The sequence below is a fragment of the Nycticebus coucang genome, chromosome 10 (genome assembly GCF_027406575.1).
Source record: "Nycticebus coucang isolate mNycCou1 chromosome 10, mNycCou1.pri, whole genome shotgun sequence".
Lineage (NCBI taxonomy): Eukaryota > Metazoa > Chordata > Mammalia > Primates > Lorisidae > Nycticebus > Nycticebus coucang.
The window spans coordinates 124,982,483-125,008,343 of NC_069789.1; the positions used below are offsets into that span (position 1 = coordinate 124,982,483).

At 47.7% G+C, this 25,861-nt stretch overlaps 1 protein-coding gene across 1 annotated transcript in view; it reads right to left on the reverse strand.

Annotated features, from left to right (window-relative positions):
• Positions 1-4,335: 4,335 nt before the first annotated feature.
• The window catches only part of SPINT2 (serine peptidase inhibitor, Kunitz type 2), a 32,061-nt gene continuing 10,535 nt past the window's right edge, over positions 4,336-25,861 (reverse strand). Inside the window, exons 2-7 of the mRNA XM_053604675.1 lie at positions 13,625-13,795; positions 9,237-9,296; positions 7,915-7,968; positions 6,826-6,987; positions 6,524-6,562; positions 4,336-4,939 (exon numbers count right to left, since the gene is read on the reverse strand). Of these exons, the coding sequence (XP_053460650.1) occupies positions 4,773-4,939; positions 6,524-6,562; positions 6,826-6,987; positions 7,915-7,968; positions 9,237-9,296; positions 13,625-13,795 (653 nt within the window). The 3' untranslated portion in view covers positions 4,336-4,772. The remainder of the gene's footprint in view (positions 4,940-6,523; positions 6,563-6,825; positions 6,988-7,914; positions 7,969-9,236; positions 9,297-13,624; positions 13,796-25,861) is intronic.

Consider the following 25,861-nt stretch of genomic DNA (forward strand, 5'->3'; position numbering starts at 1 on the left):
AAAAATGGCCGGGCGCCTGTAGTCCCAGCTACTTGGGAGGCTGAGACAAGAGAATCGCTTGGGCCCAGGAGTTGTTGGTTGCTGTAGGCTGTGTGAGGCCACGGCACTCTACTGAGGGCCATAAAGTGAGACTCTGTCTCTACAAAAAAAAAAAAAAACTAGCCAGGCACCGTGGCAGGCACCTGTAGTCCCAGCTACTTGGGAGGCAAGAAGATCACTTGAGCTCAGGTTGCTATGAGTTATGACACTAGGGCACTCTACTGAGGATAACAAAGTGAGACTCTGTCTCAAAAAAAAAAAAAAAAAAAAGGACAAGTGGAGAGCATGCTGCTTTCTTTTAAGGACCTAGAAGCAGCACATACCCCTTTAGTCTGTTGGCCCAGACAGATGGTCCTGTCTAGCTGCAAAAGAGGCTGGAAAACATTTTTTTTTTTTTGTAGAGACAGAGTCTCACTTTATGGCCCACAGTAGAGTGCCATGACATCACACAGCTCAGAGCAACCTCCAACTCCTGGGCTTAAGCGATTCTCTTGCCTCAGCCTCCCGAGTAGCTGGGACTACAGGCGCCCAGCTATTTTTTGGTTGCAGTTCAGCCAGGGCCGGGCTTGAACCCGCCACCCTCGGTATATGCGGTGGTTGCCTAACCGACTGAGCCACAGGCGCCGCCCTCTGGAAAGCATTTTTTTTTTATTGTAGAGATAGAGTCTCGCTTTATGGCCCTCGGTAGAGTGCCATGGCCTCTCACAGCTCACAGCAATCTCCAACTCCTGGGCTTAAGCGATTCTCTTGGCTCAGCCTCCCGAGTAGCTGGGACTACAGGCACCCGCCACAACGCCCGGCTATGGAAAGCATTTTTAATTTGGCAGCTGTGGTAAAATCTGGAGACTTCTATTACTTAAAAAAAGGTGGTAATTAGGACATGGGAGCCTGTCTCTACTAGTGGTAGCCAAGTGTCCCTTACTTCTCTGCACTGCCTGGCTCAGAAACTTTGCAAATAGAAGCGAGGTTATAGCTGGGAATGTGAACACAGAAAGGTGTAGGTGGAAAAAGGTCTGAGGTCCAAAGACAAGAGCTTGGCCATCCTTCTGCTCTTTGGAAAATATTAGTTCCCTGCCACAGTTCTCATCCACCATTACAAACAGAAGCAAGGGATAGTATCTTACACCTGGTCCCTCTACTCCCACAAGAGAAATGTAGGCATCCTGTTTATCTTGCTTTGGTTGGTATCTAATAGCTCTGCCTTCCCCTGCTTGTTCCCTGATTATTTCTGCCTAAAATGCCAGGGTGGAAAGAGTATTATATAACCAGTGCCTTCTCCCCTGAAAAAAGAAAAGGACTTGTTTCCAACTTGGTCTGCAACGATATTGATATTCATTCCTAGGTCAGCTTACCTTTTCTCTAACGTGTCACCAGCAGATGTCCTTCAGGGGGTTAATCCAATCCTTTAGTTTTTACTTAATCACTGCACTTTGGGGCGAGATTTCTGGTTGTCAACTTTAGTGGACGCGCAAGCCAAAATGGTATAGGACCAAGAGGTGGATTATGGGAGGGATAGTCCTCTGTGGGGGTCTCAGGCTCCTGCATGGCTGAGTGCTGGTATGGTTAACTGGAAAACTAACTGTGGCGAGAACTGGTTTTGTTCTTCCCTAGTTTACAAGAAGAGAGTGCCCTGGTCTTGTAAACATCATAATCCCTGTTCTGGAATGTTTTCTTTGAAATCAACCACATCCTGGAAGATGGGCGACCTTAAGCACACAGTGTACAGACAGGGACTCAAGTTTCCTTTCTCCAGTGATAAAAGCACTAAGACCTGTCAGTCCAGGAGAGAATCCTGAGGGCCAAACCAGAATTAACTTCAAATCCCACAGGTCCCTCTGTGGGCCTGCCACCTGGAGGTGGGCCTGGGCTTGACATCAGGGGTAAGAAAGATGCATCAGGGTTGTGCCTGTGGCTCAAGTAGGGCGCTGGCCCCATATACTGGAGGTGGTGTGTTCAAACCCAGCCCTGGCCAGAAAACTGTAAAAAAAAAAAAAAAAAAGGAAGATGCATCAGTGCCAGGAATGATGAGGGTAGAATCCCAAGTTTTTTTTTTTTTGTAGAGACAGAGTCTCACTGTACCGCCCTCGGTAGAGTGCCGTGGCCTCACACGGCTCACAGCAACCTCCAGCTCTTGGGCTTACGCGATTCTCTTGCCTCAGCCTCCCGAGTAGCTGGGACTACAGGCGCCCGCCACAACGCCCGGCTATTTTCTTTTGTTGTTGCAGTTTGGCAGGGGCTGGGTTTGAACCCGCCACTCTCGGCATATGGGGCTGGTGCCCTACTCACTGAGCCACAGGCGCCACCAGAATCCCAAGTTTTTAAAATAGTCCATTTAACCCCCTAGCCCTTTGTCCTGTCTTTCCCCAGGAGATGGACTAGGGAGAAACCTTTTCTGGGAACAGTCATTCTGTCAGCCTTACCAAAGTGTCTGAACCAGAAGAAGGCAAAGTGAGAAATATGAGCTGATTTATGTTGTCACCAGGGCTTGAGTGCAATGGTATCGTCATAGCTCAATGCAACCTCAAACTCCTGGGCTCACACAGTCCTCCTGCCTCGGGCTCTTGAATAGTAGGACTACAAGTGCCCATCACCATGCCTGCCTAATTTTTTATTTTTTTGTAGAGATAGAGTCTTGCTATTGCTCAGGCTGGTGTCAAACTCCCAGCCTCAAGCAATCCTCTTGCCCCAGCCTTCCGAAGTGCTAGGATTACATTTTATTTCTTTTCTTTTTTTCTTTTGGAGACAGAGTCTCACTCTGTTACCCTGGGTGGAGTGCTATTGTGTCATAGCTCACATTAACTTCAAACTCTTGGACTTAAGTTATCATCATCCTGCTTCAGCCTTCCAAGTAGCTGGGACTACAGGTGCCTGCCATGATGCCCAACTAGTTTTTCTACGTTTTTAGTTGAGACAGGGTATTGCTCTTGCTCAGGTTGGTCATGAACTCTTGAGCTTAGGCAACCCACCTGCCTTGGCCTCCCAGAGGGCTAAGATTACAGACGTGAGCCACCACACCTGGCTAGAGTTCATTTTTCCAAAGCTGATTCCACTTCTCCCTGATACCAGCAGCCTGAAGGGGATGTAGGTGTGAAATGTCCTATTGAAGACCTTGGCTACCGGCCCACTGTGGGCCGTCTTTGCAACAAAAAGAGCACCTGTCAGCCTGAAAATATTCCAGAGTTGAACACATGTAGTTTAGCTTTAAAGGCCACAATGGTGGGGCAGGAAATTGGCTGATCAGAATGAACAGTAGCACTGTGACCTGAAGAAATGTCAGCTGCGGAGAGATACCAGGATGGCCTATGAGGAGCCCAAAGGCCTGATGCAGCCAATCAGCGAGGAGCGGGTGAGGCCTCCCTCACTGGGAGAAAAGGACAAATTCTGGCAGCAGTGAGTTAGAGTGGTAGCTTGTGCATCAGAACCACATAAAGGGCCAGGAGCAGTGGTTCACACTTGTGATCTCAGCACTCTGGAAGGCCAGGGCGGGTGGACTGCCTGAGCTCAGGAGTTCAAGACCAGCCTGAGCAAGGGCAAGACCCCATCGGTACTAAAAATGAAAGACTGAAGAGGATAGCTTGAGCCCAAGAGTTTGAGGTGGCTGTGAGCTGTAACCCCATGGCACTCTACCAAGGGAGACAAAGTGAGACTCTGTCTCAAAAAAGGGGGCAGGGGGCTGCCAGAGACAGGAAAGGAATACCCACAGGGAGCAGGATGGGGTCTGAGTCAGGGGGCCGAAATTCAGCTGGGCAGTGCTTGGTCCACTTTCAGTCCACAGGCGTGCGGGAGGGAGACTCCACAAGAGAGTCCAGCCAAAGTAACAGAAGCCTTGAGCAGGAACCACCCTCCCTCCACCCCTTAAGAGGGGAGAGCACAGAACTACAAGAGATGAGGATGACCTATGATGCTTATTAAAACCATGCCAACCCCAAGGAGGGTCTCTGGTCTTCCCTGGACAAGACACATCCTTATTCCAACCCTTCTGTGTTCTCCAAGGGACTGTTTCAAGGGTAGGTTACAGTCCATAATAGGTCATCAAAGTCAATTCAGAATTTTTCAAAAGTGAAAAGAAATCATCAGAGCTCACCACAGGTCGTGAAGGTAAGTAGTGTTTGGTGAAACGTTACAGGCACTTGGTAATGTAAAATTTATCTCATCTTGTAGGCTATATTAAAAAAGATCTAAAATAGTCTATTTTCAGGGATCTCTTTCTAGAATGGGCCATTTCACAGTGTCCTGTGACCATTTTGGCGCAGTTTCAGTCAGCAATCCCATAAAAAAAGAAAGCATATGCTGAAATTTATTTCAAAAGGGAAGGCCCTTTTTATTAAACTTGTACATTTTACTTTCTTCCTTTTAGAATCCTAATAAAAAAACTTCAGTTTACGCTTGCTTAAAAAAAAAAAAAATGAATCAAACAAACAAAAGGAACCATGGTAACATCACATTTGTGATGGAAGAGGCAAAGGGTAACTACACCTGCAGGAAGGAAAAGTGAAGACGAGGAACACGTGGGGGCTGCTGCCAGACCAGAGGGGATGTGAGAGAAAGAGCCACCTTCTAGGAGAATTTCCAAAGCAAACCCACCCTGGTGAGACCAGAAAGCAGCCTCCTTACCCGCTGGAGTAACAAACAAATCAAAGGCCTAATGATCTCACAAATACAAATCAATCACTCTATTTTAAAAAAGCACACACACGTTCCCCCCTTCCCCAGTTCTCTTGGTGACAGGGCATTCACAGGACGTATGTGTTCTTCACCAGCTGCTCCTTGTCGTCACCAGAGCTCCAAACGGTGCGTAGGGCACGTTCCTGGTTCCTCCGTGCCACCCGGATCAGGCAGACCACAGAGGCTCCCAGGAAGAGGATCAGAACCATCACGAACATCCCTGCCAGGACCACCACTGGGGATGAGAGACAGGCCTTAGTACTGGCAAGGCAAGGAGGGACACAGCCACACCAGGGCAGAACAGCAGCTCACCCAGGACAAAGGAGAATCTAACTGGGCTCAGGGCAAGGACCAATGCCCCTTTCCCAACCCCAAGGGCTGGAGAGCTCTGACATAGCCTGGCAGGAAGTCACCAAGGAGGTTTCCTGAAAAAAAGAAATGCTGTGGGGCGGCGCCTGTGGCTCAGTCGGTAGGGCGCCGGCCCCATATACTGAGGGTGGCGGGTTCAAACCCAGCCCCGGCCAAACTGCAACCAAAAAATAGACGGGCGTTGTGGCGGGCGCCTGTAGTCCCAGCTACTCGGGAGGCTGAGGCAAGAGAATCGCTTGGGCCTAGGAGTTGGAGGTTGCTGTGAGCTGTGAGGCCACGGCACTCTACCGAGGGCCATAAAGTGAGACTCTGTCTCTACAAAAAAAAAAAAAAGAAATGCTGTGCCATGTGCATCAGCAGAGTGGCTATCTGTATTCCTTCTCTGTGAACTAGAAACCCACTTCAAGACTGCATCCTCTGCCACCTCTCAGGCCAACCTGTACAGGAGTTTGGGCCTGCAGAAACATAAGGTGTAAAACACACTTGCCTCGTGTGTAGTCACTAAACCCCAAAGGTTTTCTGTGACCGACATGGCTGAGAGCCACCTTTGGAATGAAGTCAGGGTGGAGGCAAAGGTGGCTGGGTGCAGTGCTGGGAGGGGACCCTTGTGTTCCCAACTGCCAGGCAAATTTAAGTTGCCCCACTGCAGTCCCACTGGTCAGTTAAGATGCTTTTTCTCAGGTGGGGCTTCACTGAGGAATGTGACCTCCTGTAGCAGCCACTCAGCTCCCTCCTGGACTTGGCTGAAGAACTTTATTAGCACCAGCCCTTTTGGGGCAATCCCCTCTCTCCAGCTCCACCCACAAATGTGCCAGACCTGGGCTGCTTTCAGCTCCACTCCTGCCAAACCAGGCCCTATCTTCCAGAACAGAGCAGACTGGTAGGCTAGATCTTGGCTCCTTAACAAGGAAACAGGTTGAGAAAGAAGCCAAACCAGTGTGGCAGGTCCTTTGTGCCCACATCATCATCCACGATTCAGGCTCAGACACAAAAGTGAGAGGATGCCGGGCCTCCTGGGGAAGCAGACTGACTGGTAGCTCGCCTGGCTCTCCATCCTGTCGCCCATAATCCACTCTTTATACCCCACAGCAGCAAAGTTCCCTCCAAACTTCAGACCAGCCTAAGGCCTGTGTGCAACTGTCTCCACAGGCCTAACAGCCCTTGTCCCTCAGTCACCCAGCCACCCAGGTGGAGCGTGCCTCATGAACCAGTGACTCACTCCAGCTGTCTGTGTACACACTGGGATAGTCACCATACATTCCAAGCTGCCTTGCTGCTCCCATGTAGAAATATCTTCCTACCGAAAAGATGTTTACAGTGAAGGACAATCTGTCCTAGCAAAACCACAGCTGGTTTTGCTCAAGCTGTGGTTTGAGCAAAGGTTTGGCAAAGCCGAGCTTGCTCAAGGAAGAGGGGCAGGGAGATGGCAGGAGGGCAAGGGGCTATTTACCTTTTGTGCCAGGGGGTAAGACTGGATATATCTGCTTGCCTGGAAGAGAACACACAGCCCAGAGAGGTCAGTTCTGTCCCAACCCCAGGATCCCCCTTGTCCTCAGGGCTGTCATAGGGGGCTCTCTCTGAAGGACTTCTCTCAACTCTCCAGGGAGCTCTGAGGCTTTGCCACCCCAGTGGGGTCCAAAGGACAAGCATTCCCAAGGATCTCATTTTGGAGATAGGGAAATGGGTTGGAGTCCTCAATGGGAGGACTCATCCCCCACCATTATTTCCTGGACTCCAGATTGGGCAACTCACCGTAGCAGCGGTGCATGCATGCTTCCTTGGAGAGATAGCTGTTTTTATTGCCCCGGCACCCTCCATAGATGAAGTTATCACAGGAGTTCTTCTCAGCATCAAAGTACCAGCGCAGGAAGGATGCCCGGCAAGGCCCAGTGACTGCCTTGGCAGTACAGTATTCTGGAGGGAAATAGCCCAAGGAATACAAATGATCAGGGCTGTGGAGAAGTAGAATCAAGCCAGAATGCTCCTGAGTGACATACAGCACCAGCCAGAGAAGGGGAGGATGGGCTGGGCAGCTAAGACAAGAGGATCACAGGAGCCCAAGAATTCCAGGTTGCAGTGACCTATGATGATGCCACTGGACGCTAGCCCAGGCGACACAGTGAGACTCTGTCTAAAAAGCTTTTTTTTTTTTTTTTAAATAAATAAAGGCCAGGCGTAATGGCTCACACCTATAATCCCAGCACTCTGAGAGGCTGAGGTGGGTGGATTGTTTGAGGTCAGGAGTTGAAGACCAGCTTGAGCAACGAGACGCTCATCTCTAAAACATAGCCGGGCACTAGGAAGCTGAGGCAAGAGGATTGCTTGAGTCCAAGAGTTTGAGGTTACTGTGAGCTATGATCCTACAGCACTCTACTGAGGGCCACAAAGTGAGACTCTGTCTTAATAAATAAATAAATTGCTTTAACGATAAAAGACTGTGTTAATTTGGCAATTCCTTTGTGCCAGATACTGTTCCAACAATGTACATATGCTAACTTAGTCTCCATGAGATCTACCCTGGGACCCTCATTTTATGCACAGAAGCTCTGAGTCAGAGCTAGTAGTCACTTGCTACACAGCTGGTGAGAGGTACAGTGGAGGGTAAATTCCAGAACCACACTCTATTCTAACCCTCTAATGCCAAAAGTTCTCCACTGGCACACTTTGCCCTGCTGGCTGAAGGCAGCCATGTGAGGCTGTCCCTCACCCCTAAGTACTCCCACCTGGGAAGTGGGGAGCCCCACGCCACAATTTCCCCAGTGGAAATGCACAAGTGTGCTTCAATCCTAAACTCGGTAAGAAGACCTGTCTTGCCCTACATTACATTTTTTTTAGTTATACCTTCATAGTTGAAAATATCGCTGGAGAGGTCATCAAAATCCTGTCTTCTAGGAACTGAAACACAAACATCCGTGTCAGGGAGGCTGGGACAGACACAGGACATGTGGCCTAGCTGGGGCTGACTCAAAAAGGGCCCACTGAGGGGTATGGGTACACCAGCACCTTTTAAGCAAATGTGTGGAGACTCCTTCTGGGCAGCTTTGTTCTTTCACCCCCCAGTCCTTATGGGTGCTAAGCACACACTAAATGAGCAGTGGACAATGAGCCTCCCCCACCCAGGGGTTACTATGGAAACTAATCCTTGCCATTTTCTGGTGTGATAAGGAAGACAGTCTTGCTCATACTTTCTAATAAAGCAAGGAGGCCCCGCACCTCCTGGGAAATCTTTCTTCTTTAAGAGAATGAAAACCAACCAGAGTTATCACACTGACACTCCAGGACCCACAGAGGCTGACTAGGGAATAACAGTGAACCCAGTCACAGGATTCCTGGCCTAGCAAACTGGAAGGTGACTGTAGCCTACCTCTCTGGTGTTCTATGACCAGCTGACCCCTAACAGCCACTTAACTAAAAAAAAAATCCCGACTTTCACACCAGCAGTAGTGGCAGAGTCGGAGGTCCAGACCCAAGTCTGCAACCAAAGCACTGGTTGCAGGGAGAGTCCTGTCCTTCAATGGGGATGGGGGTGGTGGCCCTCCCTCCAGACAGGGTCTTACCTGCCTAGCTGAGTCTACTGCCCCGGGACTGGCTGTTGGGCAAGTGGGGCTGGCCCCTGAGGGCACGTTTGCTCCCTGGCAGTGCATCGGGACCACTCACCCCAGGCTCCCGATGCAGTCCTTAAAGCATAAAGGAGGAATGGGGCAGCTGCTGTCAGCACTAGAAAGCAAGCTAACACAAAGCTCGGGATCAAGTTCTGCGGCAGAATGAGAGAGAGGTGGGTGGCAGAGGACAGAGGGCTTTTTGCACAGGGTGGGAGACAGCAAAAGGAGTGAGGTGCAAAAGCAACACAGCAGGCAGAGGTGGGGCAGGGAAGAGGGACAGCGCAGTGGGCAGAGGCCTAGAGCCTCCTGAGCAGTAGCCACCTTGACTGCCTGTCCTCCAAGAGGGTAGGGCCAACCAAGGAGCACTGCCGAATACCCTGGCCTTTGTGTCAGCTGGACCATGTGGTCTCCCCATATAAGGACAGCTGGCAGCCCAGGCCACTGCTGAGTAAACAGACCCAGGAGGAGGGAGCCCTTTACAATTCCCAAATTACAAGTATCCTTTCATAGTTACCCATCTGCATGGCCCTCACTTCATCCTGGGTCTTTTTAAGAACCTACCACTTGGGACAGAGGAATCTGCTCCATTCCTGCTGCTGGCCAAATGATCAATGGAATTCTCTGTAAGGGGACAAATAAACATCACAGTGAGAAAAGTGCCCTCCAAGACTGCCCAGTAGGGAAACTGAGCTGCGTCTGAGTGGCTGTAAGGGTCTGAGTAGGTCCTTTGTGCCTCTCAAGACGACTCCCATTTCTCTTTTATGTGGGACCTTCAATGTGCATGCTAAACCACAAGGAGCCCACCACAATTTGGAAATGAGGAACCAAGATTACTCTCTGAGGATTAAACTTTAAGATCAAATTGTCAGGGTGGCGCCTGTTGTTCAGTGGGTAGGGCACAGGTCCCATATACTGAGGGTGGCGGGTTCAAACCCAGCCCCAGCCAAACTGCAACAAAAAAATAGCTTGGCATTGTGGCAGGTGCCTGTAGTCCCAGCTACTTGAGAGGCTGAGACAAGAGAATCGCCTAGCCCAGGAGTTGGAGGTTGCTGTGAGCTGTAAACGCTGCGTCATTTTACCGAAGGCAATAAACTGAGACTCTCTCTACAAAAAAAAAAAAAGATTAAATTGTCAAGAATCAGAGCAAAGACAGAATGGCCTCCAGGTCTAAACAATCAGCTTAACTGTATCAACTCATCTAAAGAATTAGAAAGTTAAGAGGGGGCTGGGCACAGTGGCTCACGCCTGTAATCCTAGTACTCTGGGAGGCCAAGGTGGTGGATTGCTTGAGCTCAAGAGTTCGAGACTAGCCTGAGCAAAATTGAAACCCCCATCTCTACTAAAGATAGAAAAACTAGGCAGTGCCTGTGGCTCAAAGGAGTAGGACACTAGCCCCATATACCAGAGGTCGTGAGTTCAAACACAGACCCAGCCCAAAACTGCAGAAAAAAAAAAAAGAAAAAGTTAGAAGAACTGAGGCAAGAGGATTGCTTGAGCTCAGGAGTTTGAGGTTGTTGTGAGCTATGATGCTATAGTACTCTAACCACAGGCAATAGCTTGAGACTCTTGTCTCAAAAAAAAAAAAAAGTTAAAAGGGTATGCAACAGTGTAAAATTATACTCAACACCACTGAGCTGGCTCGGCGCCCATAGCACAGTGGTTATGGCACCAGCCATAAATACTGAGGTTGGTGGGTTCGAATCTGGCCAATGACAACTGCAACAAAAAAAATAGCAGGGTATTGTGGTGGGTGCCTGTAGTCCCGGCTACTTGGGAGGCTGAGGCAAGAGAATCACTTAAGCCCAAGAGGGCAGTGCCCATGGCTCAAAGGAGTAGGGTCCCTGCCCCATATGCCAAAGGTGGTGGGTTCAAATCCAGCACTGGCCAAAAACTGCAAGAAAAAAAAAAAAAGCCTAAGAGTTTGAGGTTGCTGTGAGCTGTGATGCAACAGCACTCTACCAAGGGTGACACAGTGAGACTCTGTCTCAAAAAAAAAAAAAAAAAAAAAAAAAAAGAAAAACAAGAAAAACCCATTGAGCTATACATTTAAAAATGGTAAAAATGGGGTGGTGCCTGTGGCTCAAGGAGTAGGGCACCGGCTCCATATGCCGGAGGTGGCGGGTTCAAACCCAGCCTCGGCCAAAAACTGCAAAAAAAATAAAAAGGTAAAAATGATAAATTTTGGGCCAGCCATGGTGGCTCATGCCTATAATCCTAGCACTCTGGAAGGCCAATGCAGGTGGATTACCTGAGCTCAGGAATTCAAGACCAGCCTGAGCAAGAATGAGACCCCATTTCTACCAAAAATAGAAAAGCTAGCTATGTGTTGTGGCAGGCACCTGAAGTCCCATCTACTCAGAAGGCTGAGGCAAGAGGACTGCTTAAGCCCAGGAGTTTGAAGTTGCTGTGAGAGCTTGACTGATGTCATACACTCTACCCAGGGCGACACAGTGAGAGACTGTCTCAAAAAAAAAAAAAAAAGAAAAAAAAATTTTTTTTTAAAAGATGGGCTATCGGGGCGGTGCCTGTGGCTCAAGGAGTAGGGTGCCGGTCCCATATGCCAGAGGTAGCGGGTTCAAACACATCCCCAGCCAAAAAAAAAAAAAAAAAAAGACGGGCTATCACTACGGGAAGATATGGGTGGTTGTGTTTTGCTAGGAGAAGGCAGGTTAGTGGTCTCCCTAGAGGTGGTCTAGAGTCTGGTCCCCATCTTAAGGGGCCCAGAAAGCTCATTAGTTGGCATCCAATTGTGAATCCAGCCATGTGTCTCCTGTGTGACTGTGTAAAAAGTAAAGACCTGCCAGGGCAAGGAGTGCCTGTAAGTCCTTTGCCAGCCTGTTCTCTTCCAGGCAGACTAGCTCTGTGGGAAGGTGAATGAGAATATCAGTCTATTAATTTATAATGACAACCAGAGCCACCCAGGGGACCAGACATGTCTTTGTGCCTGTGCCTTTAGAGTACACATAGGCAAACCTCTTAGGCAAATTGTGGGAAGATTGCTGGATACAGAGAGGCAAAACAAGGGAAGCTGGTTTGCTTTTCTTGCCTCAGCCTCCCAAGTAGCTGGGACTACAGGTGCCCACCACAATGCCTGGCTATTTTTAGAGATGAGGTCTTGCTCCAGCTCAGGGTGGTCTCAAACCTGTCAGCTCAGGCAATCCACCCAACCTCGGCCTCTCAAGTACTGGGATTACAGGTGTGAGCTACTGCGCCTGGCCCTTACCTCTGAAAGGTGCAGGATTGCCTGCTGATCCAGAAATAATACCCAGTCACCTGGCTCTCTAATCACCTGCTGAGTGTCTGTTGGGCACCAGGCGCAGAGATGCTCAGTCACTGCCAAGCTAGTGTACTCACACACTATGTTTTAAACCTGAGGTCACAGTCAAGGCCTCTTTACACACAACTTCCATATAACACAACTTCCATAAGCTTGACTAACCTCTGAATGCACAGCTTAAAGCCAAGAGATGGAAGCCAGTGGGGCCCCTTGCACATCATCCCCACATGGAACCAGCATTTAGAGTCAGTAGTCAGCACCAAGTAATCAAGAAAAGATGTATAGAGGGTGGCGCCTGTGGCTCAGTCGGTAAGGCGCCAGCCCCATATACCGAGGGTGGCGGGTTCAAACCCGGCCCCGGCCAAACTGCAACCAAAAAATAGCCGGGCGCTGTGGCAGGCGCCTGTAGTCCCAGCTACTCGGGAGGCTGAGGCAAGAGAATCACTTAAGCCCAGGAGTTGGAGGTTGCTGTGAGCTGCGTGAGGCCACGGCACCCTACCGAGGGCGATAAAGTGAGACTCTGTCTCTACAAAAAAAAAAGAAAAGATGTATAGAGTCATGTGCTAATGTTAGGGAGAGTGACTGAAAATCTTTAAAAGATCTAGATGGCCAAACTCTCAGGTCTGTGGAACACTTAGGAAAGATCAGCCCCAGAGGGCAACATCTCATTACCATAAGCTCTCATGGACTCCTTCACAGCCCAGCTCAGAGCCAGGGGATGCTATTAGGGGCTGTTAAGTTTTTATTTGAACTGTGAAGCTGTCAGAGTCAATATTACTTTGATTCTACAGAAACCTCGCAAGTGAGGACCAATAAATATGGATTCCAAGACATATGTTTGTTTTAACTTGACCTGTAACTTGGCTGGGTGAGCTATTCAAGTCATTTTTTTTTTTTTTTTTGGCCAGGGCTGGGTTTGAACCTACCACCTCCGGCATATGGGACCGGCGCCCTACTCCTTAAGCCACAGGCGCCACCCACTATTCAAGTCATTTGTCCCAGAAGTAAAAGTAACCCAAATGCCTGGGGAGCCAGAAGCCAGCCTTGTCTGAGTAGACTGAGAGACCTCTGCTCAAGAAAGGATAGCCACTTCCTTCTCTGCCTGGTCTGATGTAGAACTCGCATTCAAAAGTGGGAGAAGGGAAGTGGGTAGGGCCAGGTCATGCTGCCTCTCCTCCCCCAGCCCTAGTTCCTCTTTTCTAGGAGGATGAGGAAGGAGGGTACCACTGTGAAACCACTGTGTGGCCACTGGGACCTTCATACCGTACCTGCTTCTTCTGCTTTTTAAAACATCTCCTAGATTCTGCTGGAAATAACTAGAGCAGAGCAGGAGGCACCCACATCCCAACCAGTAGATTTTTCCCTAAACAGTAAAATTTCCTGGCTCAGCACCCATAGCTCAGTGTTTAGGGCACTGGCCATATAGACCAGGGCTAGCAGGTTCAAACCCGGCCCGGGCCTGCTAAACAATGACAAATGCAAAAAAAAAATAGCCAGGTGTTGTGGCGGGCACCTGTAGTCCCAGCTACTTGGAAGGCCAAGGCAAGCAAACAGCTTAAGCCCAAGAGTTTGAGGTTGTTGTGAGCTGTGACGCCACAGCACTCTACCCAGGGCAACATAGTGAGACTCTGACTCAAAAAAAAAAAAAATTTCCTCACTGCCACTGTCTTACCTGTGACACCAGCACATTTCTTGAGGCATTCCTCTTTGCTCTGATAATTGTTGTCATTTCCTTCACAGCCTCCGTACACGAACTGCTGGCAGGACCCATCAGTGACATTGTACCACCACCTCGGGATGGAGGCCCGGCATCTCCCCACCACCTTGGAAACCAGGCAGAAATCTGAAACACAAAGCAGAATTAGATTGCCAGAGCAATCCTGCAACAAAGGACACGACAAACACAGACCTGTAGGTAGCCAACAATATTCCAGATCCCTAAGAGGAGAACCAAGCCCTAAACAGCTAGCAAGGTGCCTTGGTGAACTGGCTTTTTGTTTTTGTTTTTTTCCCCCACAGGTGCGCCAGAACGTCCGGCTATTTTTTGTTGTTGTTGTTGTTGTTGCAGTTTGGCTGGGGCTGGGTTCGAACCTGCCACCCTCCGTACATGGTGCCGGCGCCCTACCCACTGAGCCACAGGGGCCTCCCAGTGAACTGTTTTCAAAGCCCTGTGCTGACAGGCCTACTTGGTGCCTCCTTCCTTGTACAGGAAAGAAATGCATCACCTAACCGCAAAGGTACCAACCACCTACTAAACTGTATTTCTGTCACATGCTGAGTCCATCCCTGCCCCTATTATCAAAGGCGTGCACATTCAGTATAGAAATTTATGACTTTTTTTTTTTTTTGTAGAGACAGAGTCTCACTGTACCGCCCTCGGGTAGAGTGCCATGATGTCACACGGCTCAGCAACCTCTTGGGCTTACACGATTCTCTTGCCTCAGCCTCCCAAGCAGCTGGGACTACAGGCGCCCACCAGAACACCCGGCTATTTTTTTGTTGCAGTTTGGCTGGGGCTGGGTTTGAACCCGCCACCCTCAGCATATGGGGCCGGAGCCCTACTCACTGAGCCACAGGCGCCACCTGACTTTTTTTTTTGAGACAGTCTCAAGTTGTCACCCTGGGTAGAGTGCTGCGGCACCACAGCTCACAGCAACCTCAAACTCTTGGGCATAAGAGATTATCTTGCCTCAGCCTCCCAAGTAGCTGGGACTACAGGCGCCCACCACAATGCCCGGCTATTTTTTTGGTTGCAGTTGTCATTGTTTGGCAGGCCAGGGCTGGATTCAAATCCACTAGCTCTGGTGTATGTGGCTGGTGCCCTAGCCGCTGAGCTACAGGCGCCGAGCCAAATTTATGACATTTAAAAGCAACAACAGCCAGGTTCCAGGAGCCCTCTGGATGCTACCTCAGCCCACCATGCCAAGAGGAGCTTAGTATTGAAAGGTCAGCACTGGGGAAGTGAGCTTGGGAAGGAGGCTCCTATCAGTACCTTTGGCACCCCTCACAAGCATCTGTCTACTCTCTGTCAGGCAGACCACATACATGCAAACTGCCATAAAAGCCTCAGAAAGAAGCCTCCTAACTCTAGTTCCCCCACCTCATCCCCCAGCTGCACAAGCAACCCAGGTCATGCTTTGCTCCAGCCCTAATCATAGCTCCCACCTAGTGTTAAAAATGGGCCTGGGTTCCAAAGGACCCCTGAATCTGCCCCTGCTCTAGTACAAAAGAAACAAAATAATGTCGTAAAATTTCAACTGGATACATTTGCTTGCAAAAAACTAGAGGTCTGTGCTCTTTTTACAAAAGGAAAGATAAACGCTAGAATTATTACCAGCACCTAAAGGAGCCTTTCTCCTAAAGACCTCGGACTGAAAGCAACTTGAAAGGGAATAACCCATGTGATTTCCGGTCTGCTCCTGTACTACTGTGTCACCCCCACCCCCATCCCTCTCTGCCTGCTGTAATCTGTGCACGGCCTGGAATGGGGTGCTTGGTAAATGTGTCCCTAGTGAAATCATCCCAGGGCCATGCCTGCCTGGATGTTGCCATTTACTCCCCTCTCTAGCTGTTCCCGTGTTTGTTGGATTTACTTCACCAACTGGGGATAATGTTCAAAAGCATAGAGCACAAGATTTGTGCTTCTGTGATGTCACACAAACATGTCACAGTGACGGACATGAAACCAGATGTTCCATAAAACACCAACTATGGACAAAAAAGGTTGCCACTGTGCAAAATACACACACACACATACACACAGAACTCTCCCACATGCCTACAAGTCACAGGTAACTAGCACAGCAGAAAAAGCACATTCTTTTTTTTTTTTTTTTTTGCAGTTTTTGATGAGGGCCAGGTTTGAACCCGCCACCTCCGGTACATGGGGCCAGTGCCCTACTCCTTGAGCCACAGGCACTACCCAGAAAAAGCATATTCTGTTGCAGGAAATCCTCTATCAGTTGAAAGCAAGCAACAGCTAAATCACCAGTTAAAAAGCACCTTATCTGGACATTTCAGACAAATGAAATCATACAACGTGTCCATAGAAGGCAAATTAATAGAGACAAGAAGTAGATCAGAAGTTGCCTGGTATCGGCAGTGGAAGTTGGGGGTGACTGCAAATGGGTACAAAGATCTTTAGTGGATAAAAATGTTCTAAAATTGGGGCAGCGCTTGTGGCTCAAAGGAGTGGGGCAGCAGCCCCATATGCCGGAGGTGGTGGGTTCAAACCCGGCCCCAGCCAAAAACTGCAAAAAAAAAAAAAAGTTCTAAAATTGTGGTGGGAGCTGCACAGCTCTGTAAAATGTACCCCAAATCCTTGGCTCACATACTTAAAATGAGTGATTTTGTGGTATATAAACCTTTTTTATAAATAGTAGGCACTATTTGTTCATAACATAGCAACCAGAACCAGCTGGATGTGTACCTGGAGCAGGTACTTTTGACAACATGCCAAAGGTCACAAAACATACACAATCAAGGTCCAAGGAAAACACAGAAGAGTACTCTGGGGTATGACTCTGCCAAACCCACAGGGCTGTCAGTGCTACAAGATGCACTGTTACCACCAAGATAATACTTACAGGACCCAAACAGGATCCAGTTAGGATCCAAATCTGAAAAACAGCAACTGCTACAGAGACATCAAAAGCCTATCAGATACCCTGCCATGCTGAGAGCCCCAGTGGTCACCCTGACTGCTCTGTGTCCTTGCTTCCTGAGAAATTTCAGGATACAGCCCTTTTTTCCCTTTTCTGTCACCCTAGGTAGAGTGCCCTGGTGTCATAGCTCACAGCAATCTCAAACTCCTGGGCTCAAGTGATCCTCCTGCCTCCGTCTGCAGAGTAGGTGGCACTACGGGCACCTGACACCATGCCCAGCTAGTTTTTCTATTTTCAGTAGAGATGGGGTCTTGCTCTTGCTCAGGCTGGTCTGACAGAATTAAAGGCTTCAAGGCTTCCAAGCATCAGAAGCACCAGGCACTACCAGGCAGAGAACGAAACATGGTGACCACAGACAGCATAATGGCAGGAATTTGGTGGCTTTTCTTTTCTTTTCTTTTTTTTTGTAGAGGCAGAGTTTCACTTTATGGCCCTCGGTAGAGTGCCGTGGCCTCACACAGCTCACAGCAACCTCCAACTCCTGGGCTTAAGCGATTCTCTTGCCTCAGCCTCCCAAGTAGCTGGGACTACAGGCGCCTGCCACAACGCACGGCTATTTTTTGGTTGCAGTTTGGCCGGGGCTGGGTTTGAACCCGTCACCCTCGGTATATGGGGCCGGCGCCTTACCGACTGAGCCACAGGTGCCACCCCAGGAATTTGGTGGCTTTTCAAAAGCAAGGCTGCCTGATACCTGCTGTGGGTCAGGCACAGAAGCCTGACAGTGTGAAAGCACGGAGAGGAAAAGTGCCTGTCTAGGGGAGTCAGCTAGGTGAATTCAACACTGCTGACACACGGACTCTCATCAGTGCCCTGCTGCTGCTGAGACACAGGCACGCCCATCTAGCCACAAAGCACAGGAGACGATACATGAAACCAGAGTGCCAGATGACCAATTTACAACAAGAAAATCAACTGTTGAGCAGATTGGGTATTCACATTAACTAGCATACCACCTGGGGAAAGCAAGCTGAAACATAAGCTCCTCAGAGTCAGAATAAGGCCAAGTTGACTATATGAGCCCTAGGAACATTCTATCGGCATCTACATTATCAGGCAGATCAGACAGCTCAGGACAAAACTTCAAGAGCAGTCAAAATCTGCCTCTGAGGGCGGCGCCTGTGGCTCAGCGGGTAGGGCGCCGGCCCCACATGCCGAGGGTGGTGGGTTCGGACCCGGCCCCGGCCAAACTGCAACAAAAAAAAAAAATAGCCGGGCGTTGTGGCGGGCGCCTGTAATCCCAGCTACTTGGGAGGCTGAGGCAAGAGAATCGCCTAAGCCTAGGAGTTGGAGGTTGCTGTGAGCTGTGTGACGCCACGGCACTCTACCAAGGGTGATAAAGTGAGACTCTGTCTCTACAAAAAAAAAAAAAAAAAAAAAAATCTGCCTCTGAGACACTTCCTTTCCTGGCCACTGCTGCTGACCAGTGCCTATTCTAGACTGCAAAGCTCTTTCTGTAGATTGCTGGTACCTTCACAAGTCTTACAGGCCTGAGAAGCTATTCTGGGTCTAGATAGCTGCTCACATCTGCTCTGGATTGTTACACATTGATTTGACAGTTTAAGTTTTAGAAGGTGGCCGTATTTTCAGGGGAGATAGGAAGGAAAGGGAGGACCCTCACTGCTATCCCAGTGGAATTTAGAAAAGTCTCTTTATTAAGAGAAAACTTAGACTAAAAACACAGTATATCTGGAAAGACAGACTACTACTGATAACTGTTAAAGCTGGGTGATAGTACATGGGGATTTTATACAACTTTTTACTATTTTGTGTACATTTGAAAATTTTCATAATAAAAGAAAAGAAAAAACTAATCTCTTTTCCTGAAATTTCATTATCATAAAAGATTTCTAAGTAGCAGATTAATTGGCTGAGGTAGGTCCAATTAAGACTAAATTTAACCATGTCCTTATTGTGTGTTAAGAGAGACTCCTTTCAGCAGCCTCTTGTTGAAAGGAGGAGTCCCATTTTATCACATGCTTTACTAACAGAATTGTTTTTAAGAATCTATGATACAGACTTTTAATCTCCAGGCTTGAGAGGATGAGGTCATGACAAATGATTTCATTTTAGTTTGCCTGTTGTTTTAAAGGAGGCAGTGTGCTTTCAAGAAACACAGGTCTATAATCACTTCCAGTGCAAATAACACTAACGTGTTTTCTCTTCCATTGTTCTCCAAAAAGCTTTTATAAAAAAACAAAAATACTTTGGTGCTTATTAATCCCAGCACTTGGGAGACTGAGGCAGGAGATCTCAGGAGTTTGAGCAACAGCAAAATCCCGTCTATGCCAAAACAAGCAAACAACAACAAAGAAATCCCAGCACTGTTGCAGACCCCTGTAGTCCCAGCTACCAGGAGGCTAAGAGAGGAAGATCACTTGAACCCAAGAGTGCAAGGCTGCAATGAGTTATGACTATACCACTGCATTCCAGCCTGGGTGACAGAGGACACTGACGCTAATAAAAAAAAAATAATAATTTTTTAAATTAAACTACTATGGCAGATTCAGATTAAAATCACAATGAACCACAATGCAGAGCACTACCTGTTTTCTGACTTTTTTTTTTTTTAGAGACAGTCTTACTTTGTCACCCTCCGTAGAGTGATATGGAGACACAGCTCACAGCAACCTCCAGCTCTTGGGCGTAGACGATTCTCTTGCCTCAGCCTTCCGGGTAGCTGGGACTACAGGTGCCCATCACAATGCCTGGCTATTTTTTTTGTTGCAGTTTGGCTGGGGCCAGGCTTGAACCTGCCATCCTCGGTATATGGGGCCAGTGCCCTACCCACTGAGCCACAGGCGCCACCCATGTTTTCTTACTTCTCATGTATCACCTTTGCCAGGCCACTAAGCCAGGCACATTATGTGCACTCCTTCTAACGGTTGAAATAAAACTGTCAATCGGGTGGCGCCTGTGGCTCAGTCGGTAGGGCGCCGGCCCCATATACCGAGGGTGGCGGGTTCAAACCCAGCCCCGGCCAGACTGCAACCAAAAAAAAAAAAAAAAAAAAAAAAAAATAGCCGGGTGTTGTGGCGGGTGCCTGTAGTTTCAGCTACTCGGGAGGCTGAGGCAGGAGAATCGCTTAAGCCCAGGAGTTGGAGGTTGCTGTGAGCTGTGTGAGGCCACGGCACTCTACCGAGGGCCATAAAGTGAGACTCTGTCTCTACAAAAACAAACAAACAAACAAAAAAAAAAACTGTCAAACTATCACAGAGTAATATCCCCACTTTACAAACAAGGACACCAAAGCTTGGGATGTTTGAATCCAGGCAAGCAGTAGGGCTGAAATCTGAGTTCATAGTGGTCTGATCAGAGAGGTCTGGCACTAATATGACCCCTCAGACTGATAGAGAGAAAAAGCCACTATAACCATAGGCAGTGAGGAAAACAAAAATGATGCTGCTAAAAAGCCAAAACATTCCACAGGGCCTTTATCACAATCTAAGGGCTCACCAAGACCAGGCCTCTGTTCTCAGTCACACTCAATGACAGGGTCACAGACAGGATATGGCCAAGGCTGAAGGGGATCTGTTCAGACATGTTTTTCACAAAGTCATTCCTTAATGAGCAATTCTGTTATTATTAAGAAATGACAAAATGATGTATTGGTCTTAGAACAGTATTGAAAAGCAATTATAAAAAACATCTCTCAAGTCTTATTTGTATGCTCACAAATGCTAGGACAAAATTAGGTACATCCCGTATGTTTTCAAAATGCAGAGAGAAAAACAGGAAAAAAAAATGCTGAAGGGTATCAAACTTCAATGTCCTTATAAGCTTCAGAATACTTGAGTAAAAATGGAATTCCTAACTTCAGGAAAGAGTAATATTCTTTTGGAAAAGTATCAGAAATAGTTAAAGTTATACATTATCTGAAATATGAACTTGACTCACAAAATCCTGGCAAGCAGTCTTGAACATTAGCTATTGCAAAATTGCAAAACAGGTTTCTCTGGTTCTGAAGTTACTGCAGCTTTAACAAAGACAACCAAAGAATGGCTCAGACAACTCATTCTGTGGAGTCACCTTTTGACAAGTATATTATAGAATGTTTGGCTCCCAGGTACTAGAAATCTAATTTAATTTTTCCGATTTAAGATAACACCCGATCATTCCCCCCACCCACTCCCGGCACAGTTTCACTATTGCCTGAGCCACAGCCTCAAACTCTTGGGCCCAAGCAATCCTCCTGCCTGAGCCTCCCACAAAGCTGGAACTACAGCTGAGTGCCACCACACCCAGCTAATTTTTCTTTAGTAGAGACGGAGTCTTGCTCTTGCTGGGACTGGTCTTAAGAGTGATCCTCCTGCCTTGGCCTCCCAGGATTTCAAATGTGAGCCATCATGCCCATCACTTTTCAAAAATGAAAAATTGTAGCTATGCCTACTCTGCAAAATTCACTTAATTTTTTGTTTGTTTGTTTTTTTGAGAAAGAGTCTCAAGCCCTGGGTAGAGTGCCATGGCATCATCATAGTTCACAGCAACCTCCAACTCTTGGGCTCAAGTGATCTTCTTGCTTCAGTTTTTTCTATTTTTAGTAAAGAGGTCTCACTTTTTGTTCAGGCTGGTGTCGAACTCACGAGCTCGGGCAATCCACCCACTTTGGCCTCCCCGAGAGCTAGGATTACAGGTGTGAGCCACTGCGCCAGTCCATTAATTAATTAATTAATTAATTAAGACAGTCTTACTCTGTCATGCTGGGTAGAGGGCTGTGGTGTCATAGCTTACAGCAACTTCAAATCCTTAGACCAGGCGTCCTCAAACTGCGGCCTGCGGGCCACATGAAGCAGTGTGAATTGTATTTGTTCCATTTTGTTTTTTACTTCAAAATAAGGTATGTGGAGTGTGCATAGGAATCTGTTCATAGTTTTTTTTTCTTAAACTATAGTCTGGCCCTCCAACGGTCTGAGGGACAGTGAATTGGCCTCCTGTTTAAAAAGTTTGAGGGTGCCTGCCTTAGACTCAAGCGATCCTCTTTTTTTATTTTTTTCTGAGACAGGGTCTCACTATGTCGCTCTTGGTAGAGTGCTGTACCATCACAGCTCACAGCCACCTCAAGTGTTTATCTTGCCTCAGCCTCCCAAGTAGCGGGGATCAAGCAATCCTTTTGCCTCAGCCTCCTGAGTAGTTGGGACTACAGTCAACTGCCACGACATCCAGATAATTTTTTTCTATTTTTTAGTAGAGATGGGATCTTGCCCTTGCTCAGTCGGGTCTGGAACTCATGAGCTCAGGCAATCCACCAGCTTTGGTCTCCTACAAAGTTCACTTTTATAGAATATTTCAAATATGTTAAAAACTACTGAAAATACTATAATGATGATACATCTACTTCTTAGCTTTATGGAATTCTAACATTTTCAAGGACAAAAATATGATGGAGAGAGCTGAAACCCTTTTTATTTATCACAAATAAAATCCCAACCTGCTTTCTCACCCCTAAATTAACTACCACCTTGAACTTGGTGTTTTTTCTTTTCTTTGAGACTCACTTTGTCACCCTCAATAGAGTACTATGCCATCATAGCTCACAGCAACCTCCAACTCTTGGGCTCAAGTGATTCTCTTGCCTCAACCTCCCAAGTAGCTGGGATCACTACAGGTGTCTGCCACGACACCTGGCTATTTTTAGAGATGGGGTCTCGCTCTTGCTCAGTTTGGTCTCGAGCCTGTGAGCTCAGGCAGTCTACCTGCGTTGGCCTCCAGAGTGCTAGGATTACAGGCGTGAGCCACCGTGCCTGGCCTGAACTTGTTTTCTTTTATTAATGTTTTTATGTCCATTCAGAGTAAGCTTACTTTTAAAACAAGCATAAATTGGCTCAGCACCCATAGTTAGTGGTTAGGGAGCTAGCCACATACACCGGGGCTGGTGGGTTTGAACCTGGCCCGGGCCTGCTAACCAACAATGACAACTACAACAAAAAAATAGCTGGGTGTTGTGGCAGGCACCTGTAGTCCCAGCTACTTGGGAGGCTGAGGCAGAAGAATCACTTGAGCCCAGTAGTTTGAGATTGCTGTGAGCTGTGACACTATAGCTCTCTACCAAGGGGGATAACAAAAGCACAAATAACTCTCCTAGGGTTAGTCTGTGGCACTTTTTCTTTCCATGGACGCTATGAACTGAAGCACATGGTCTTCTTGCCCCCATATATTCATGACAAGAAAGCTCTGGTTCATCTCACGAGCCCAAAGCCACTCGTGAAATGTCCCTCCTCTTCCCACCCTGCCCCATTTGTTTTCTCAAGAGCCAGCAAACTTTTTCTGTAAGGGGCCAAACAGTAAACATAAGCAGTAGTTGCCTCATGTGACAGCATAGGATGATGTGAAGCATTTTCATAATCAACAAGAAAAATGATGACTGCTCCATGGCCTTTAAAACATTTTGTCAAAAGATTAAAAACTCATTCTAGGAGGCTGAGCCAGGTAGATTGCTTGAGCTCAGGAATTCAAGACCAGCCTGAGTGAGACCTCGTCTCTACTAAAAAAATAGAAAAACTAGGTGGGCATTGTGGCAGGCACCTGTAGTTCCAGCTACTCAGGAAGCTGAGGCAAGAGGATTACTTGAGCCCAACCAAGAGCTTGAGGTTGCTGTGAGCTAGGACACCATGGTGGTCAACTTAGGGTGACAGAGCTGCTATAAATGAAAATTAAAAGTCAGTTATAAAAGCACAGAGTAAAGAAAAAACAGCAGAGTGACTGTTTTTAAGAGACAGAGTCTCACTTTTTCGTCCTCGGTAGAGTGCCATGGCATCACAGCTCACAGCAACCTCCAAATCCTGGCCTAGGTGATTCTCTTGCCTCAGCCTCCCAAGTAGCTGGGACTACCGGCACCTGCCACAATGCCTGGCTATTTTTTGTTGCAGTTTGGCTGGGGCCGGCGCCCTACCCACTGAGGCACAGGTGCCACCCAGTAGAATGACTTTTTTTTTTTTTTTTTGCAATTTTGGCCAGGGCTGGGTTTGAACACGCCACCTCTGGCATATGGGGCCAGTGCCCTACTCCTTTGAGCCATAGGCACTGCCCTAGAATGACTTTTTAAGACACAGGGTCTCACTCTGTTGGCAAAGCTGGAGTGCAGTGGCAGTGGCATGATCATAGCTGACTATATCCTTGAACTCCAGGGCTCAAGTGATCATCCTGCCTCAGCCTCCTAAGTAGCTAGGTCTACAGGAGTATGCTACCAAATCTAGCTAGTTTGATTTCTCCATTACTTTTTGGAGATGGGAGAGTGTCACTATGTTACCCAGCCTGGTCTCAAATTCCCGATCTTAAGTGATCCTCCTGCCTGTAATTACAGGTGTAAGCCGCCATGCCTGGCAAAAGTGTTTAATTTCTTCGCAAAAAAATGACCAAGAGTAGTTTGAACAGTGCTATGGTCTTCTTCTCATATTAAATTTGGTTGCAGAGCAAGCCTTATTTCTATGCCTTCTCTAGCAATTGCCAAGCACTTTTCAAGATTTGAATCAGCCTCTGATGTTTCATCCTTTGCTCTTTCAGTGTCATGAAATTGCTCTGAGAGCTGCTCGCTGACCAGGCTCTGGCCAGCATTGCTTCCTCTGAGCCATCATCCAGAAAGTCGCAAGTGCCTTCCTCATTTCTGCAGCTAAACAGGCCTGTGCTGAGCTCTTCTGGCTGCACATCCAGAGTCTCCCCAATTGCCGGAGAGAGGGCCTGTACCCCCACAGGTAGTTAGCTCTCACAAGCCTCATATGAGAACAAGAGTTGCACTTACAGGGGGTACCGCTTTTCCTCTTTGCTGCACTTTTGTCTTTTTTTGGCCAGTTCTCTCTATTCTCCAATTTTATGAACTGACAGTTCAAGTGACAGATGTACAGTGCCTAAGCACTATGAGAATACTATCCCCAGATGTATGTGTAATTCACGTTGTGATCGGCAGGCTGAAGACCCAGTAGCTGAAACTTGTAGTTTACCCAAGTGCCACCATTAAGACACCCTAGTAACTGAAATTTGAACCCTGCTGTTGGGAGTCTACAGTTACTTAATGAAACGGAGATAATGGAAATTCGTGCATGTAGAAAACCATGCAATGACTGTCTTTACTTTAGGCTTTGTGGTTCACCTGGTCTTCACTGCAACTCCTCATAGCAACTCCTCCGTCATAGCAACATAAAAGCTCCCACAGGCAATATATAGATGAATGGGTTCAGTGCCGTGGCAGTGGTTACAGCGCCAGCTACATACACCTAACGCGATGGGTTCAAACCCAGCCCGGGTCAGTTGAACAACAGCTAAACAACTGCAACCAAAAATAGCTGGGTGTTGTGGTGGGTCGCTGTAGTCCCAGCTACTGGGGAGGCTGAGGCAAGAGAATGGCTTGAGCCCAAGAGTTTGAGTTTGCTATGAACTGTGATGCCACAGCACTCTTCTGAGAGTGACATAGTGAGACTCTGTCTCAAAAAATACAGGGCGACGCCTGTGGCTCAAGGAGTAGGGCGCCGGTCCCATATGCCGGAGGTGGCGGGTTCAAACCCAGCCCCGGCCAAAAAAAACAAAAAAAAAACAAACAAACAAACAAAAAAATACATATATATATGTAGATGAATGACCATGGCTGTGTTCCAGTAAACTTTATTTACAGAAACTAAAATTTAATTTCATATAGTTTTCACATGTCATGAAATATTCTTGTTTTTTTTTCCAACCATTAAAGAAAAATGTAAAAACCATACACAGCTTGTAGGCTGTATGCTGGAGGCAACACAAAGCTACCGTTTGCCAATCCCTTCTTTAGAGAATGTTCATAAATACCAGCAGTTCTGATTTTCCATTCCCACCGTCCCAGAACTCATCAAGTCTCATCTGTATGGTCAGAACATTCCTTTTAACGACCCGGACCATACACACTCCTCAGGTTCATCCTTTGCCCAAAACACTGCAGCACACCTTTCCATTGCTCAAAACGATGCTACTCTTTTCATTAAAGCCACTTGGGGCCAGGCATGGTGACTCACTTGAGCTCAGGGGTTTGAGACTTGCCTGAGCCAGAGCCTGAGCCCGAGCCCGTCTCTAAAAGTAGCCAGGGTTGTGGTGGGTGCCTGTAGTCCCAGCTACTCAGGAGGCTGAGGCAAGAGGAAAGCTTGAGCCCAAGAATCTGATATTGCTGTGAGCTCTGATGCATGGCACTCTACCAAGGATGATAAAGTGAGACTCTGTCTCAAAAACAAGCAACAAACAAACAAAAAAAAGGTATCGGGCGGCGCCTGTGGCTCAAGGAGTAGGGCGCC